At 37.4% G+C, this 16,806-nt stretch overlaps 1 protein-coding gene across 13 annotated transcripts in view; it reads left to right on the forward strand.

The window, feature by feature from the left end:
* The window catches only part of PCLO (piccolo presynaptic cytomatrix protein), a 370,143-nt gene that overhangs the window by 225,112 nt on the left and 128,225 nt on the right, over positions 1-16,806 (forward strand). For all 13 annotated transcript variants that reach the window (XR_007162849.2, XR_007162848.2, XR_010826476.1 and 10 more), the window contains one exon: positions 1,050-1,131. Coding sequence is in view for 9 of the 13 variants with exons in the window: in XM_048062711.2 (XP_047918668.2) it covers positions 1,050-1,131 (82 nt within the window). In the remaining 4 variants the exon portion in view is untranslated. The remainder of the gene's footprint in view (positions 1-1,049; positions 1,132-16,806) is intronic.

The following is a 16,806-nucleotide window of genomic DNA, read 5'->3' on the forward strand; positions in this document are numbered from 1 at the left end:
TGCTGATTAACATTGGCCCATCAGCTCCTGAATTCCACCCCCAGTCCCATCCCATTGGCATTCAGCGGTGACGAGCCCCAGGCAGCCACACTCCCATTGCTTGGTCAGGGTACAATGCTCGGGCTTGGCATGAACGTGGCAGAGCTGATGTTTTCTGCTTTGTTTCTGAAAGACAAAGACTGCAGGCAAAGAGAGCATGCGGTGGGTGTGAGGTGTGTGAGTGTTGCGACAGTCTTTCTGCAAAGGTCTTTGGGTGTGGACATGCGGCGATCATCTCTAACAAATGAGGTCGTACATGCTGCATGGCCTCTTCCATGCCCATAACGTAGGGCAGGTGGAGTCATCCCAGCTGGACCCCTGGCTTTTGAATGCATGTTGTAGATACACGTTGCTTTCAGCTTTGATATTTTGCAGTAGTAGCCCAAGTGAATGTTGCACATGATCATGTAAAAATAACCTTTCAAGTTTTAGGTCAGGTATTTCAAAAGGCTTTTAAGATCTGGTTATGAAGTACATTCACTGGGGGACAGTTGGACCAGATGATCTTGGAGGTCTTTTCCAACCTTTACGATTCTATGATTCTAAGTTAGGGTATGTATTCTTGCTGAAACTAGAGCAGTAACCCATGGCTTTTTACATGTTCACCACCATTTTGTTCAGGTCTATATGAACAGTATTTTGTACTATTTACAGAAATCATATATACTTTCATTCTCTTCTTGTACATCACTTGGACAAAGGATTAATGTGAAGAAAAGCTACAGATAACAGCAATCACCTTCCAGTCATTAGGAAATAAAAACATAACTAAAGCCATATTCAAACTGAATCTGTTTTTCTGGAAGCAAATCTTCATTCCCCTGCAGAAGGATTTTTTAGTCTGACAAACATATCTTGAAAGTCAGGGGATGTTTGAGTCATGAAGTTGTGGTATTTCCCTGGATGAAATGTTTATTTGCTTGATTCTGTTTCAACTGTCTAAAATTATTGTTATTATATATTATATATGTTATTTATCTTTTTATGACATGCATATTTGTGTTCCTCAGATAAATGGGAAGCCCCTGCAGTACATTTTCCCTCATGCAAGGCTCAAACTACTGAGAGACCCAAAGGATCACACAGTTTCAGGTAAACAGCAACAACTCTCTATGAGACATAATAATTAATTTCATTAGCATAATTCATGAAAAAACAATTTGCAGCATTAAAAATAGTTCCTGTGTCCTATGCAGCAGGAAATTCAGTGGTCATTTTAAATTTTGCTGTTTGGTTGTCACAGAAAGCAGCAGTGCAGAAAAAAAGGTCACAACATCTGTTCCAGATATATAAGCTATACAGACATTAAAAGCAGAGGTAAAATCTGTTGTGTTATACATAACAGCAGTCTGTTTGGCTGTTGCTTTTTATATAACTCTACATTCTCTGCGTGAGAAGTTTCCATAAAGATTAACAGAGGAATTAGAAAAACAGGTAGGCTTGTGTAGGTATTCAACATGTACAGAACTGAGAAATATATTCTTTCTATAGAGCTACTGGGACTCTTCTTCAGAAGGGATTAGCAGAACAATAAGATCCCGTTTTTCTGTAATATCTTCACACAGAGAAATTTATTACAGGATTTCAGATTTCTCCTTTCCATAACTCTAACATAAATGTTCACATAAGTCTGACTCCACTTGTAAAGGAGAAGACAGTGGCAGAGGTTATGTTTATTCACCCCTTGACTGTGAGCAGGAATACTTTATGATCTTTTTACCTATCAAGTTGTAAAAGGCTGCCAATTGCAAGGTCTAGCAAGGGTAAGGTTTGTCTGTTGGAGCTTTTGGAATCGCACCCTTTCTTATATCTAATATTTACAAGGAACTCAGAGTTTTTTTCATATGCTGTTTGTCTTCCTTCAGAGGCACATGCTTTAAGTGGGTTTGTCATGAAACCATCAGACTTTCTTTTCACAAGTTTAAATTGTAATAGTATGTGTCAAACGCTGTTTCTGTGCAGAAGCAATTACTGACTGCCAGCTTTGGTGTTCCCTTGAGCAGTAAGTAGAAAGTGGCACGAACTTACTTGAATTGCTAAATATTGTTTTCACAAGGTTTTTGGCAGTAAAATCTTGATCACTGCCGCCCCCAGCATCCACCTCATATTTAGGGCGTTACGTGAATTTTCTGTATATATTATGAGGTATTTTCTTGCTAGTTGGTGTAACACCCACTGATGATTTTGGAATACATAAGGACCCCTTCGCCCACACAGTACAGTTTGAAAGAAGCAGCCAGGTCCATGGTTTTGTCAGCCTTCCCTGCCTGGGGCCCTTGCATTCAGCAGGAGTCCCTTGATATCCTTGTGGAGATTTTTTGTCCTGTGGGGTGATGAGTAATGCTGTTATCCAAGCTGCTCTCATACCCAAGAACAAGAGGAACAACAACACAACTGTATGTAGTCCATGGTTTAATGTTGCTGAAGGCTTGATTCTCCTACAGCAAGTTACTTACACTTGTGCAATGTAGAATTCCTGTTCCGAATTCTCGACTAGCTCTGCTGCCGGCAGTCATGGCACACGTGCTGTGCATCAGGGGAAATACCTTGTAAGTGATGACTGCACAGGCAAGGTGCAGATATTGACTTCCCATTTATAAATTCACTGCTCCGCGTGAGATCACACTGAATTGAATATTCACTTAGGGTCCTGCCAAAATTTCATAGCCCATGCTGGGATTGCTTGCTGCTGTAGCTGTGCTGTATTGTACATAACTTCTCCTTGGTGTAAGCAAAGTTGGCTATGTCTGTGCATGCTGCAGTAATACTTTTGGTTTGTAATCCAGAAAAATCCTTGGAGCCCCACAGAGACATACTTCTATTTGGTGTATATACAGATTTCCCTACAAACATGAGGAGGCTGAAATGTGGATTTTACGGAGAAGAGCCAAAGGTGGAATGGGGTACCAATAGGGAGGAATTGAGCCAGAAAAAATTGTTATATTTCTCGCTCCTTGTATATCTTTGAGGTACTATAAATCTGTGGCTTTGCACATCCCTCCCTCTCCTCTCAGTGCCCAAGAATTAAAGTAGATAGCAAAGTTCTTTAAATGTGCAGTACTTCTGCTGAACATCAGGCTTTCAAAATGAACTCTCCAGGAGCCTCACACAGGTGGGTTTTTTTTGTTTGTTTAAAAATTCAATTTTTATTACTTGGTATCTGCAGACTTATAGCAATATGTCCTTATTAACCAGACAATGAGGCACACTTAGAAATCCAAGTCTAGATACACATAAGTTAATTAAAATACTGGTACATTAAACAATATATTCACTTATACCCCCACTACAGCAGTAAGACACAAGTAGGATTATTGGGTATTGATCTAGATGCCAGGGTTGGCTGGCTGGCTGGTTTCTTTCTTTTTCTCTGTTTCTTGGTTTCTTCCCTCTCTCTTGTTCTATTCCTCACCCTTTCTCTGTTCCCCTCCTTCTTCTCCTCTTCTCTCTTTCTCCTTCCCGCTCTTTCTTATCAAAAGTACCAAATGATTTGTTGAATCATCATATTTAACTGATTGCCTTATACTTGTTGCATAGGCAATGGAAGAGTGTATGTTAAAACAAACCACCTCGATAATGCTGATGTGGGGAGCCAGATCTCCCCAGGGCTCAGCCAGGCACTGTCCAGGTGGCAATGGGAGTCTCTGGTCAAAGATCCTTGCAGCAGGCTCTTCAGCTGTATTGGATGAGACTCCCTGAACTGCTGTGTTGCTGAAGTAACTGGAATGTGGTCCTGTGTGACCACAGAAGCATGTGTGTCATCCACTGTCTGTGATTATCTTACAGTGTGTGCAAAACATCCCGTCTTTGTGCATCAAAGACTGTCCTGTGTGAGCTTTTCTACACATGCAAGAACAGTTTCTACTGATCATTTGAATGATCTATGTGCAGTTTGGTCAATTTGATAGCTGAGGTGCCTTGATAGTGTGAGCTGCCTTCCCAATACTGCCAGATTCTCAACTGGGAGAATAAATTAACACATCCTAAGTATGCAAACAGTATACCTGTAGGCATACAAGCAAATGTCATGGGTACCCAGCTATACCACAGAGATAACTATAGGGCAAACTTAGATTTCAAACTTATATTACTATTATAATTTGAATCCCATAGATCTCACCACATACTTAACATAGTGAAGGTTACTTCCTGTTTAGGGATCCAGAAATTGTCACATTATGAATATCAATAGTATCTCAATTTGTGTGCTGACAACACAAAGCAGGGAGGAGTGGCTGATACCCCAGAGGGCTGTGCTGCCGTTCAGAGGGACCATGACAGGCTGGAGACTTGGTCTGAGAGGAACCTTGTGAAGTTCAACAAGGCCAAGCGCAGGGTCCCGCACCTAGGGAGGAATAACCCCAAGCACCAGTACAGTCTGGGGGGTGACCTGCTGGAGTGCAGCTCTGCAGAGAGAGACCTGGGAGTCCCGGTGGACTGCAGGCTGACCACGAGTCAGCAATGTGCCCTTGTGGACAAGAAGGCCAAGTGTACCCTGGGATGCATTTGGAAGAGTGTTGCCAGCAGGTCAAGGGAGGTGATCCTCCCCCTTTACTTAGCTCTGGTGAGGCCACACCTGAAGTATTGTGTCCAGTTCTGGGCTCCCCAGTGCAAGAGGGACATAGAACTGCTGGAGCGAGTCCAGAGGATGATGAAGATGATTAGAGGACTAGAGCACCTGTTGCATGAGAACAGGATGAAAGAGGCTCTTTTCCAGGCCTGTTTAGGCTGGAAAAGAGAAGACTGAGGGGAGATCTCATCAATGTATATAAATATCTGAGGGGAGGGTGTCAAGAGGATGAAGCTGGTCTCTTTTCTGTTGTGCCCAGCGACAGGATGAGAGGCAATGGGCACAAACTGAAGCACAGGAAGTTCCAGCTCAATATGAGGGGGCACTTCTTTACTGTGAGGGTGACAGAGCACTGGGACAGGTTGCCCAGAGAGGTTGTGCAGTCTCCTTCTCTGGCGATATTCAAAACCTGCCTGGATGCCATCCTGCGCAATGTGCTCTAGGAGATCCTGCTCCGCAGGGGGGTTGAAGTAGATGATTTTCAGAGGTCCCTTCCAACCTCGGCCATTCTGTGATTCTGTATAAAATTCAGTCTGTTTCACTGCATATTCTGTGAATATGCTTTCTGCTTATTTGTTTTCTTGCTTAATGAAAACTGGTACTTGAGGTACAGATTGCCTTTGGTGCCTCTTACATAATTTTGCACAGAAATACTTAATGCAAATTTTAGCATGTGAATGAGGTGTTTAAGAATGAGGGACTAGGCCAAAATTGTGATGGCAAGAGAATAGTAGCTCTGAATGAAAAATAAATATATACTTGCTAGCTGGCCTGTCTCTGGAGGTTTCTTGTTTCTTCAGCATATGCCGTCATCTAGAACTCACAGCTCTTCTTTTCAAGGTATTCACTCTCCCCTCCTCAGGCAGTGCTGATAGATAGGAAGGAATTGCCAAGGATTTTCTCTACAAAGATTGATGAATAATTTGCATTAAAAAAAAAAAAAAAAAAAAAGAATTGGCATCATGGTTCTGCTGAGGTGCCAAAGCAATGATGGCAGTGATCAGTGAATGATAATGTAGCAGTATTTAGTGCTCCAGAAACTCGCTGTTTGTTTTCACTGAGAATCCCTTGTTTCTTTTGGATCCCTCAGCATAACCAGCATAAGCACTGTTTTATTCTGCCAGCGTTTTCTCTTCTGTTTTTTAACACTTCATAGTAACATATGAAGAAGGGAAGGGAGGGTATGACTATTGAAGACAGCAAAGCATTGTCAATGCAAGGAGGAAAACCCACATTCAACAGCCTCAACAAGGCAGACAAATCTCAGTAGGCGTGTATGGTCAAGGAGTGCATCTAAGTCAAAGTAATTCTTGCTGCTTTGCCTTGCGTGGGACTGAGACACAAGTAGTTCTCCCCTTTCCAAATGTACCATATTCTGTGTTTCCATGGAGCAAAATGTACCAGTAGGCAGCCAGGCTGTCCATGTTGTGGAACATCCTATTCAATTCTGAGGCAAGAGAAGAAAGCAGAAAGGTAATTCAAAAAAAGCTGTGAAGTTTGTACTAGAGCAAAAAAGCTAACTGGACTGTGTGTGGGAGACTGTGTCACTCAGCAGTAATATCAGCGAAACTGCTAGAAGGATGACAGGGTAGCTGTAAGGCTACACATGTCAGAGGTGCCTCATACTCTCCATAAGGATTATGGATTCCTATATGCAGCAACACACCTCTAAACCATGCCAGCTAATGGGCTATTCAGACTGAGAAGTAGAGAGTTAGAAGTGTTTTTCTGTACCAAGTCCACACTGCTATAGTCTCTAAACATGTAACCCTATATATTTAGGGTTTTTCACCTGCAAGTTCAGCAACTTCAGTTCTTACAGCAATACTGAAGTGCAGTGAATATGTGATGATTAATCAATGAAAGAATGTATGAAATATAGTCACAGTCCATGTTGCATGTGACATAACCATCATAGACCTAGAGTAAAAATGTAACTCACCTCTTGCCCTCAGACTTTTCTCAGAGGATTGCTTTTCTTGTTTCTTTAGTTTAGCATTGTGAAGAACGGAATACTTTGCACAAAACGTAACCCCCTCTAACACTCACTTGTTACTGGGGAAGGATCTAATCCCTAATTAACAGCCATCATTCCCTCAAGTACTCTCTCCTTATCAGAGACCTGGCACAGAAGTTAAACAACAATAAACAGAAAGGTGCAGAGCTGTTATAGACAAGCAACCTCAGAGATTTTCCAGTGAAGTCATATAGCAGTAGGTGAGGACAGGAATGGAAGTACAGGAATGGAGAGATGTATTTTTGTGTCTTATTAATGATCTTAAAAAGAACTTAGTGACATTTGACCTTCCTAAATAATAATAATAATAATAATAATAATAATAATAATAATAATAATAAAACATTTTCATATTTGTTAGAAACAGTTTGTAGAGATACAGACCATATATGCCATGTTTATGTGCCTTCTCTCTAAACTAACTTCATTAGAAATGCACTAGCATATGTATTTCAAATACTTACCATGAACTCTCTTTTGCAGCTCAGTGGTTTATGCATTTTTCAGTGTATGAACACCCATTTAAGAATGCACAATAATATCATACGATGAGTGGAGGTAATTAAGAGTTCAACGTGTCTACTGATAATAAAGTTCCAATTTGCTTTCATATCTCTGCAGAAGCAGACCATTGCAATGCTGAGTGCTAGAGTTCAGTTGGGCCCCCAGTTTCCCATGGAAAGCCAAGAGGAAAGCAGGAGCATATGAATGAGCTTGACAGCCCCTGAAACAGCATCTGTCAATCTCTAACTGCATCTACCACGTCAGCACTTTCTCTTGAATAAGTAGAAGACAAGACATTCAGGGACATCTGTCATTGGTCAGATGACTTGTTAATGACTAGTTAATAGAGTCCTTGACCAAGTCCTTCTAACAAAAGAAAAGTTAAAGGCACAGAAATGCCTTTAGGGTTTCAGTTCTCTGGTGAAGCATAAATGATCTTAGCAACTCTCAGAGGAAGACCCTGTGCTCCCTTCTTTGCATAGTGGCTATAAAAAATGTGAATAGGTTTAATAATTATGCTAGAACGAGGCAGTTCCAAAGGGCAATTAATTGGATGTTGAAATACTTTAAATCACCATTTGGATACATCTGTTTTCCTCTCTTGATTATGGAGGAAGCATGATGTGACATAGACTAAGATTTTTGTCTTGTAGAGATCTTAGATTAGATGAGTGTATATTGCTTATGTACAAAGAAGCTATAGAACAATCAAAAGATGTGCAGAGGACTAGTTGTCTAAAGGACTACATTGCTCCTTATCACCAAGTGACAAATGTCTATTTGAGTCAGATGCATTCTCCAGAGCAGTGTGATGTACCATATTGAGAATGATTGCCTTCCGTCCACAATTTACTTCATCATAGACTGTACAGGTCTTTGAAGTGTGCTGGCTTTATGCTCCCAGGCAGCCTGGCTGAAGGATAATTCTGGTTAAGATGTTCGGATTCTGCAGGTCACTGACATGGAGAAAATGGCTTTTGTGGATGGATAGGGAAATTTGAGTTTGTGACTGTCTCATAGCATCATTACACCTGCTGAGGTGCAGCATTTATCAAGTGAAATCTATTATTTTTATCTGTTTCTGAATTTATTTATTTGTTTCTTTATTTGTTTGTTACTTTTGTTGTTTTTACATTGTTGACAGATAATATGCACTCGTTCCTTGCATGTTTCCTTGGTGTTTTACTTTGGTAAAAAGACGTAGGGAAAATTTCTGCAAAATTTCATTTAAATAACATAAAGTTTGCCAGAAAGTGTTATTGTTCCTGAAAAAATCTCTTCATCAAGAAAGGGAGTGAAGCTGATGCTAGACAGTCAAGGCTGATGAAGACAAAGCTGTCTGAGGATAGGCACCCAAAACATTATATAATTTCTCCCCACACCAAAAAATATCAGCCCCCATTCTTACTACAATAATCATTTTTTCATAAAAGTGTTACAGTTTAAGGAGGCAAAAGATTACAATTTATCAAACAAGGTGCTAATTTTCATATTAGTTCAGATGTTGTCTTTTTGCTTTCTGTAGAAAATGTTTTTTGTTCTGCTGACTGTTGATGACTTGGAGGGCAGTAGTCATGGGCTTAAACAAATACCATTTATTCAGAAAAGACTGAAAACTTCCCTAATTGACAACTACATCTAGTGAGTGAAAAATATATATATAATCCCCTAGATACAGAAATGAAGAGAGACGCATTTAAAGGAAAAATGCAGATAAACAATTTTCCTTTATCCCTGCCACAGAAACTGTGTTTTAAGGGGTTAAATTCACTAAAAAACAATCTATTAGTAAATTACTGAATTTATAAACTGTTTTTCTTCTGCAATAGCTGAGTTGTTATAAGAAATATTTGTGTGACAAGAAATGTGTATATCGGAAATAAGATGACATATCAAGTCTCATTAAATTTATGCTGATTCTATATATATATATACATAAAGAAAACAACTAAAAATCACTTTGTCAACTCACCCATTTTAAAATGCAAAAAATATACATATATATATGCTTTTTTTGCTTTTTTTTTTTTTTTAACCAGCTTAAGTTAGATACAACAGCAGTAATGGGACTTCATTACTTAAAGACATGAGTGTAAACTCAAGGTAGATGAGAAATTGCTGGATACATTTATTAACCTCATTCAGTAGTGACTGATGTCACCAGGGAAAGAGCATGTGAAATGAACTGACGGTCTCAGCATGTGTCTTAGTGGACATTTCCCTTATACATATTTTACAAATTATACAAAGCTAGCCCATATCCATAGACTGAGTGGTTGCAAGAACTGAACTGTCAAATGGCGAACACAATTCTTCCAGTGGGACAATCTGAACAGCTGCACTGTGACACTTTTGAGAATAAACAATAAGCTTCTGTCCTGTTGCTAGCTTAGGCTCTTTTCCAGGCAATGAGTCAAAAGTTTAATGACAGAGGAACTACAATTCCTTCATTTATTTTGTGTAATTTACATGCATATAGTAATTTTTTAATGAGTTATATACACACACTAAAAAAAAAAAAAAAAAGAAAAAAGGTTACTATCTTTTTCACTGAGAAAATAAGGAAAGTTCAGAGTTTTTTACAAAGAATTAGATGGTTGCAGGTATTACTTGTTTTGAAAGAAGTTTTAACTTTGCAATTAATAGTTTCACAAGTTTTTCCTCATTCATGACAGTAATCCATGCAAGACTATGTCACTTGATTCCCTTGTGCAGGACAGCCATTTGGGTCAGATATTCTTTTGTTTTTCCTTCAAGAGGAATTATCAAGTGTGCAGAGGCTTTGTTGGGTACCTTTTAAGCACAGGCATTACCATCTTTCCTAAAGATTCCTTGGTCAACATTTCAAAATGTTGACCAAGAGCCATAAATGCTCTCCATTACATGTGCACTCCCCAATGTGTCTCCTGTTCCAGAGGTAGACAGGAACTGGTAGACAATGATGTAGCTTCTGTTTAACCATTGCCAACACACATTTGCACAAATATCACATGGATTCCCTCTACTCTAATAAGTGTACTGAAACAACAACAACAAAAGTTTGATTAATTATATAAATAAACACCTGTCTACAGTTTCTATGAATCTGTAATACCAGGACATTATGCGATGTCTATAATACAAGGGCAGTGCACAAAGTTGTAATTAAGAGAAGTTGCATGCTAAATTGTCAAGCCTTTTCTTGTTACTTTCTTAACAAAATATAGATAACTTCAAAACTGGCACTTGCAAAATAGTTAAATAAAGCTGAACGGTTTCAAGTTTTTGTCCAAGATGTTAGGATAGCTGATATCATTCACGTAGGACTGATCTATTATTTACCTTGTATTAAGACATCACTAAAACGCCAGATTTGTAGCATACCAATTAAGTTGCAAAGTTGCAATATGCCAGCAGAGTATCCTTTATATAAATCTTTTTCCTATGATAAAAGGGTTGCCTTATACTATGTTGGAAACATCAATAAAATCTATTCAGATTTTCCCCTTCAAGAAGAACATTAACAAAAAGCTTACGCTAAATGCAACTGCTGTAGCATTAAAAATGTCATGAAGATTGATTTTTTTTTTTACAGTAAAGCCATAAACAATTGGCTGACATACTGGCTGAACAGATTAAAGCATGTCTTTTGGGGTAGATTCATCCTAGTAAGAATCTTTAATATTTTGTGAAACTGGACTGAAGTTATAGTATTGCTGTTAGCTGAGATGAACTCTAGACTTCAGGTATTTTCCTACTGTAACTTTTGGCCTGGATGTTTGGATGTTACCTGTTACATCCAGGTATTCTGGATGGCTGGGCAACTTGATGAGCAAAAAAATAGATGGTTGGATTTAGAGGGGAGTGATTTATGGATTGTGCTTTTCCTGCAGGCACATAATACACGTGCTATGACCTACCCCATTTAATATTGTTATCAGTGATGTGGAGGAGGTGATGAAGTAAACTCATAACATTTGCAGATGACACTGGATTAGGGGGAAAGATTTGAGGGCAGGACTGCCATTCAGAGGGACCAAAGCTGGCTGGGGGAATGGGCCAACAAGAACCTTGTGAAATTCAACAATGACAAGTACTAATCCTGTCCCTTGGGAGGAGGACCCCTGTACAACGACACAAGCCAGGGACTGACTAGCTGGGGAGCAGGTCTGCAGAAGAGGTCCCTGGGGAAGGTCTTTGATTTTTTAATTATTATTTATTTTTTGGTGGACGGGGAGAAATTAGATATATTTCTTTGGTCTCGAGGCCAGCTGAACACAATATGCCCTAGCAGCAAAGAAGGCTAACAGCATCCTGTGTTGCTACCAGGAACATAACTTTATATTTGACAAGTCTACACATCTACCTGCACACAAGTCTACACATCTACCTTTTTAGCAGGTATAAGTTGTATATACTGCTTATTGAAGATAGCAAAACTCTCCCAAATGTGTTAAATATTAGAACAGTTGTACTAAGTCAGATATAAGCATTATTTAGATCTTTATCATGGCTCTCGTAGAAAATATATAAGAACACAAGACCAGAGTAAGCACAGTGCAATGTTCTCATACCTTCCAGCAGTCTGTGGTTCAGCCACTTCATGAAGCAGTGATTGCTTCTTTGTATGTAATGGAGATCTACTCTCTTCCTAATGGCTTTTGTTTATGCATTATACTATAGCTACTGTATACATATATCTTACTTATTATATCATATTTACACTAAATGCATTGCTGTTTCTTAAATGCCAAAGCTGATAGGGATGAGAGAGTTCAAAACATTTTAAAATATTGAATTCAGCTGTAAGTTAGTGGCATCTATTGAGCACTGGCATCTATCAGTAAACACAGATGAATCTCAGTGCTGACAGTTTTTGTATAGATTTAAAACTACCATAGCTTTAAATAGAGAAGTCTACCATTAATGGCACCTTAACCTTATTAATCTTATTCTGACGTGACAGACCATCCAAAAAGAAGCCTGTATCTTGTTTTCAAGTAGATACGATAAGTGCTCCAGGATGCTAATTTGTAAAGCACTTTATGATCCTTCAGGATGATAGCCAGTGTGCAAAGCAGCATGAAGCAGTTTCTCAGCTGACGTAAATCAATGTTATGTTATTAAAACAACTGGAATATATCTGAATTTCATCTGCTCGGGATTTGGCTTCATGTATATTTTATGCTTTAATTGCCAATAGCCAAGAAGTGGAATAACTGAGTAGGTTTAATCATGTTTCTAGGAAACAACTTCATTTAAGTTAATTTAGTTTAGAAAGTGCAAAAAACAATTTTCCTGCAAACAATCTTCAAAATGTTGTACCCATCCAGATAACCAAGCTTTAATATGGACCATCATATTATGTATTCCACAGAATCATATAGTAATAATAATGCAAATAAAAATTTACCTTGGATTTGATTATACACATTACTTTTCCTGTTGCTTTCCAAGTGCCTGATCTAACTTGGTTTTGTTTGCCTTGTCATGTTTGTTTTCCATCTGTTCTCCAGACTTTCCAGATTGCTTTACCGTAACTGTGATATCTAAATAAATAGTTAGCTTTTATTCACTTTTCAATCTGAACTCTCAAAAGACAGTTGTTTTTTCTTCATCACTTTTTTCTGTGACTCACAATTCTATTCATATAGACAATGGAACATGGTGTAAAATTGTTTCCACAGATAAGTGCCTACCAGCACCCTAGCATACGTCTGAGCTAGATAAGACTAGAGAAAGAATGAGGAGATAATGTATAGTAAATGAACACAAGAGGAAGGTTCTGTCTCTGTCCACAGCCAAGTAGACTTGGAAGACTTCATATTGTTCGGTTTGGTTAATTTGTTCTCATTGCTGTAGCATGGCATTTTGTCACACTGAAAAATCTTTTGTGCCTAATGTCTCCTTTTCATTCTTTATCCTCATGCATTTTTCTAATGCCTACCATTGACCTTCGCCCCCCCCCAAAAAGTCACTGTTGTCCTGCTTTTCTATGATTCAGCCATCTGATTTTGATATATATATATATATAATTATTATTTTTTTTTTTTAAATACATTGCTTGAAAGTGATGCAAAATAAATGTGGACTTCTGTAGTTACTTCCATTGGTGGTATGTCTATGCTTTGGCTCACGGACCCAAACCAAAAGACTCAATATGCATTTTCAAGTTTAAATATATCTTCCATTTCAAATTTCTCAGGGGCATGTATCATTGTCCTCCTCATCATTTTTCAGTTCAAGTCCATTTCAATTTTTTTAATTTCACTTTTATAAAGTTTCAGCTTCAAAGCACGGAACATCTGATGTTTGTAAAAAGACCATGGTTTTCCAGAAATAGCTAGTGATTTTTAACTACTGTCTCAAAGGCCATGCTCTTAGGCACTAGCTATCCAAATCAATAGGTGTTACATATATATATATATAGTGTATATATATATATATAATTCAGACACCTAAAAGTCTGTTAAAAAATCATGTATCTCTGTATCTAGCTGTGACAAGAGTGAGATTGCTACTAATGATTTTAAGAGTTTCCTATGCCAATTCACACAAACTCATGTGTGATCACTGAAAAATCTGTTGCACATTCTAATTGCTTCTTTCCTTTCTTTGCTCATGTAATTAGACAAATGGTTTCATGCTTTGAAAATTTAGCCCCAAGGAAATACTTGTTTGAGTTAGCACATGAACAGTATTTGCACAGAGCTTCTGGGTCACATGGCTACATTCTCAGACAGGGGTGCAGTTGTTTCTTCTATATGGGACTCAATAATTAAGCAATATCAGGCCCTGCATTTGGTGCTGCAATTCTGTTTACTTTTATAATGGAAAATTATCCTTTCAAACTTTATTTACATTTTTGTGTTTTGTGTAAAGACAGGAACAAACAAATGCCTGGTGTGCTCCAAGTTACTCATTATTTCTCTGCCCTTTTTTTTTTTTTTTTTTTTTTTTTTTACTTGTAATTTATATAGGGAGTTATTGACATTTGTTTTGAGAGTCAAATCTAATCATTGCCTAGATGCTGAAACAGTTCCAGTAAATCTTGGCTGTTTATACTCTAATGGCTGAGCTCAACTAAGTAGTAGAAAGATGATAAGATTTCATGAATTTCCCTGTGAACAGAGCAGCAGCAACAGATTGGCAGCAATCTGATCTTTATTATCTCCATAATGAGGAAAACAAGAAAAATTGTAATTGCAGAACTTAGGTTATGGTCAGCATACTACAGCAAAATAAATTATTTTGTGTTAACTGAGTCATGTTGCTAATCTTTCTACTATGTTGCTACTGTGGAACAACAAAATATACCAGGTGCTATGATTTTATGGTGTTCTGAGAACATTGAGATACACAAATTTAGAATAAGTAAGTCAAATTGTGCACAAATTAGTGGATGGTGGAGATAAGGAAAAAGAGAATGAGGTATTTTAAAAATACTTCTGCAGTGTTGCTTGCCAGTTCACTGGTGACAGGGTTTATTAGTGTCAGGATGTTGGTCACTATTCAAATACATACAAGTGAATATGCATCACTGAAATAGTTTGTGATGTCTGGAATGATATGAAATGACAAGTGAAATGTTGTTTTGAAAGTCATAAAGTGGGTTAATCAGGGAAAAAAAAAATCTAGGTGATTCTAATTGATTAGTATTTTTCTCTAAGTACAGCGTGCTTTCAAAAGCAACTCTTCATCTACTAGGCATTTGAAGTCTTCATTAAAGCTCCTAACTTTATATTTTCAGCTATATAAATCAGTGGCTCATAAATTAATTGTAACAATTTAGTATCCATATTTGTTTTTTTATCAAAATATAAAATAAATGTAGTTGCATGATTTGTCTTGTTATCATCTTAAGGCTTCAGTAAAGACTAGATGGGAGGGTAGGATCACAGTCTTGAGATATCAGTAAAAATAGTTGCAATTATTTAGTGGTCTTCTAACTTTGAAAAATCCTAAAAAAGATTGGATCTTAAATATGTGAAGTTCCATTTGAAGAGATGTATTCTTGAAGATATTTTCCATAGAAATCAATAGAGTTCTGAAAGGTGCCCTCTCTCATTCACAGCACAATGATTTGATTTCTGACAGTAAACAAATCCTATGTCATATAAAGAAGAAAACAGTAAGTTTTCTAAAAAAGATAAAAAGCTATGTTAGCTATGAAAAGTTAAAATTGAAAGATTAGTGTCTGGATATATCAAAATAGAGAGATGGAAATTAAGACTCAAAGACTAAAAAACAAAACAAGCAAGCAAACAAAAAAAAGAACAAGGAAAAAGGAGAAACCATGACTGATGATATTTTTAAGCTACCTGCATTCTGTGTGATAAATGGGGTAATGTCATTGTAAACAGAAATAGTAAACTTAACATTTTCAGTAGATGCAGTATCCATAAACAGGTCTGAAATCTCATCTTCACACTAGACAATACAGCAACATCCAAGCAAATACTTCTTTGTCATTCAGAACCCAATACTTAAAACACATTGGGCAAAAAGTAATGCATTTATTCTGATTGCCCAGAAATTAACGCTTTTATTGTTTAAAGTATTCTGGTGGCATTTCTGCAACATCATAATAACAAAATAGAATTTTCTAATTTAGTGCAAAAAAATCAACTAATTTGAATTCCTCCAAATTGCCCAGCAACAAGAATATTTGCAAACTGACACACATGCACACACATATGGATGTTCCCTAGCAAGCATGCTCCTACTTAATACATCAGTCATACATTTGACTCTACACACTGCAAATTTAAAATCACAAGACTTTTCAAGTTCTATAGGAATAAAAACCTTTAAATATTATAATCAACAAAAAAATATTTTATTAGCAGCAGTACATCAAACAATTTAGATTTGCAAAATCAGAAACAATGTCAATCATGGTTTTCAGTAATCTAGCACAGATATCCATAGACTTATCTGTGAAACCAGGTGTCATATACACCCATTTATATGACAAACCACCCATCTGCCATTAAGGTATCAGAGACAGAGACTGATGGACTGTGTCATAAGAAAACTGAACCTCTAGATTTACTCCCCAGTGTTACTAAGAGTCTATTTCTACTGATGAAAAGTCTGTATGGTAGTTGTGTAGGTTAAAAGTAAGTTACCTGTATATGAGTTTTTGTGTTGTACACTAAGAATTTGTTTAGTTTGGATTAACTGTATTTAATACTTTGCAGCTGTGAGCGTGAGCCCTGGAACGTATTAATGAATCTTACAATAGTGTTTGATCAGTTCTCTGATAAGTGTGCAGAGCAGTCTGTATGAATTTCAGTGCCCCAAGGATGGACTGATGCTTGCATGCTTTTATTGGTTGCTCATTCACTTTATGCAATGAGATGCTTATCTTTTTTTCATTTTTTTTGTAAAAGACATTTTACAAAACGTGGTATGATGGGTTTGCTTTCCATGTCATGTCAGGAAAAAAAAAACTTTACTGGTGCTAAATTTCAAGTTTTCAGTGAAATAATATATCTAATTTAAAATAAGTTTGTTCCAATTACACTGAAAAATTACTTTCATCTCCTAAACAAAAATAACCTTAGAATTCCCCATTAGCACAGCCCCAGAGTGCCAATATAGCTACTGTTTAAAACACAGCATCTTTTCTGTATATCAAATCATTTACATTCAAAACCAGCCAAACAGCAATATGTATTGATTATCATCCATG

Source organism: Anser cygnoides, chromosome 1 (assembly GCF_040182565.1).
Source record: "Anser cygnoides isolate HZ-2024a breed goose chromosome 1, Taihu_goose_T2T_genome, whole genome shotgun sequence".
Lineage (NCBI taxonomy): Eukaryota > Metazoa > Chordata > Aves > Anseriformes > Anatidae > Anser > Anser cygnoides.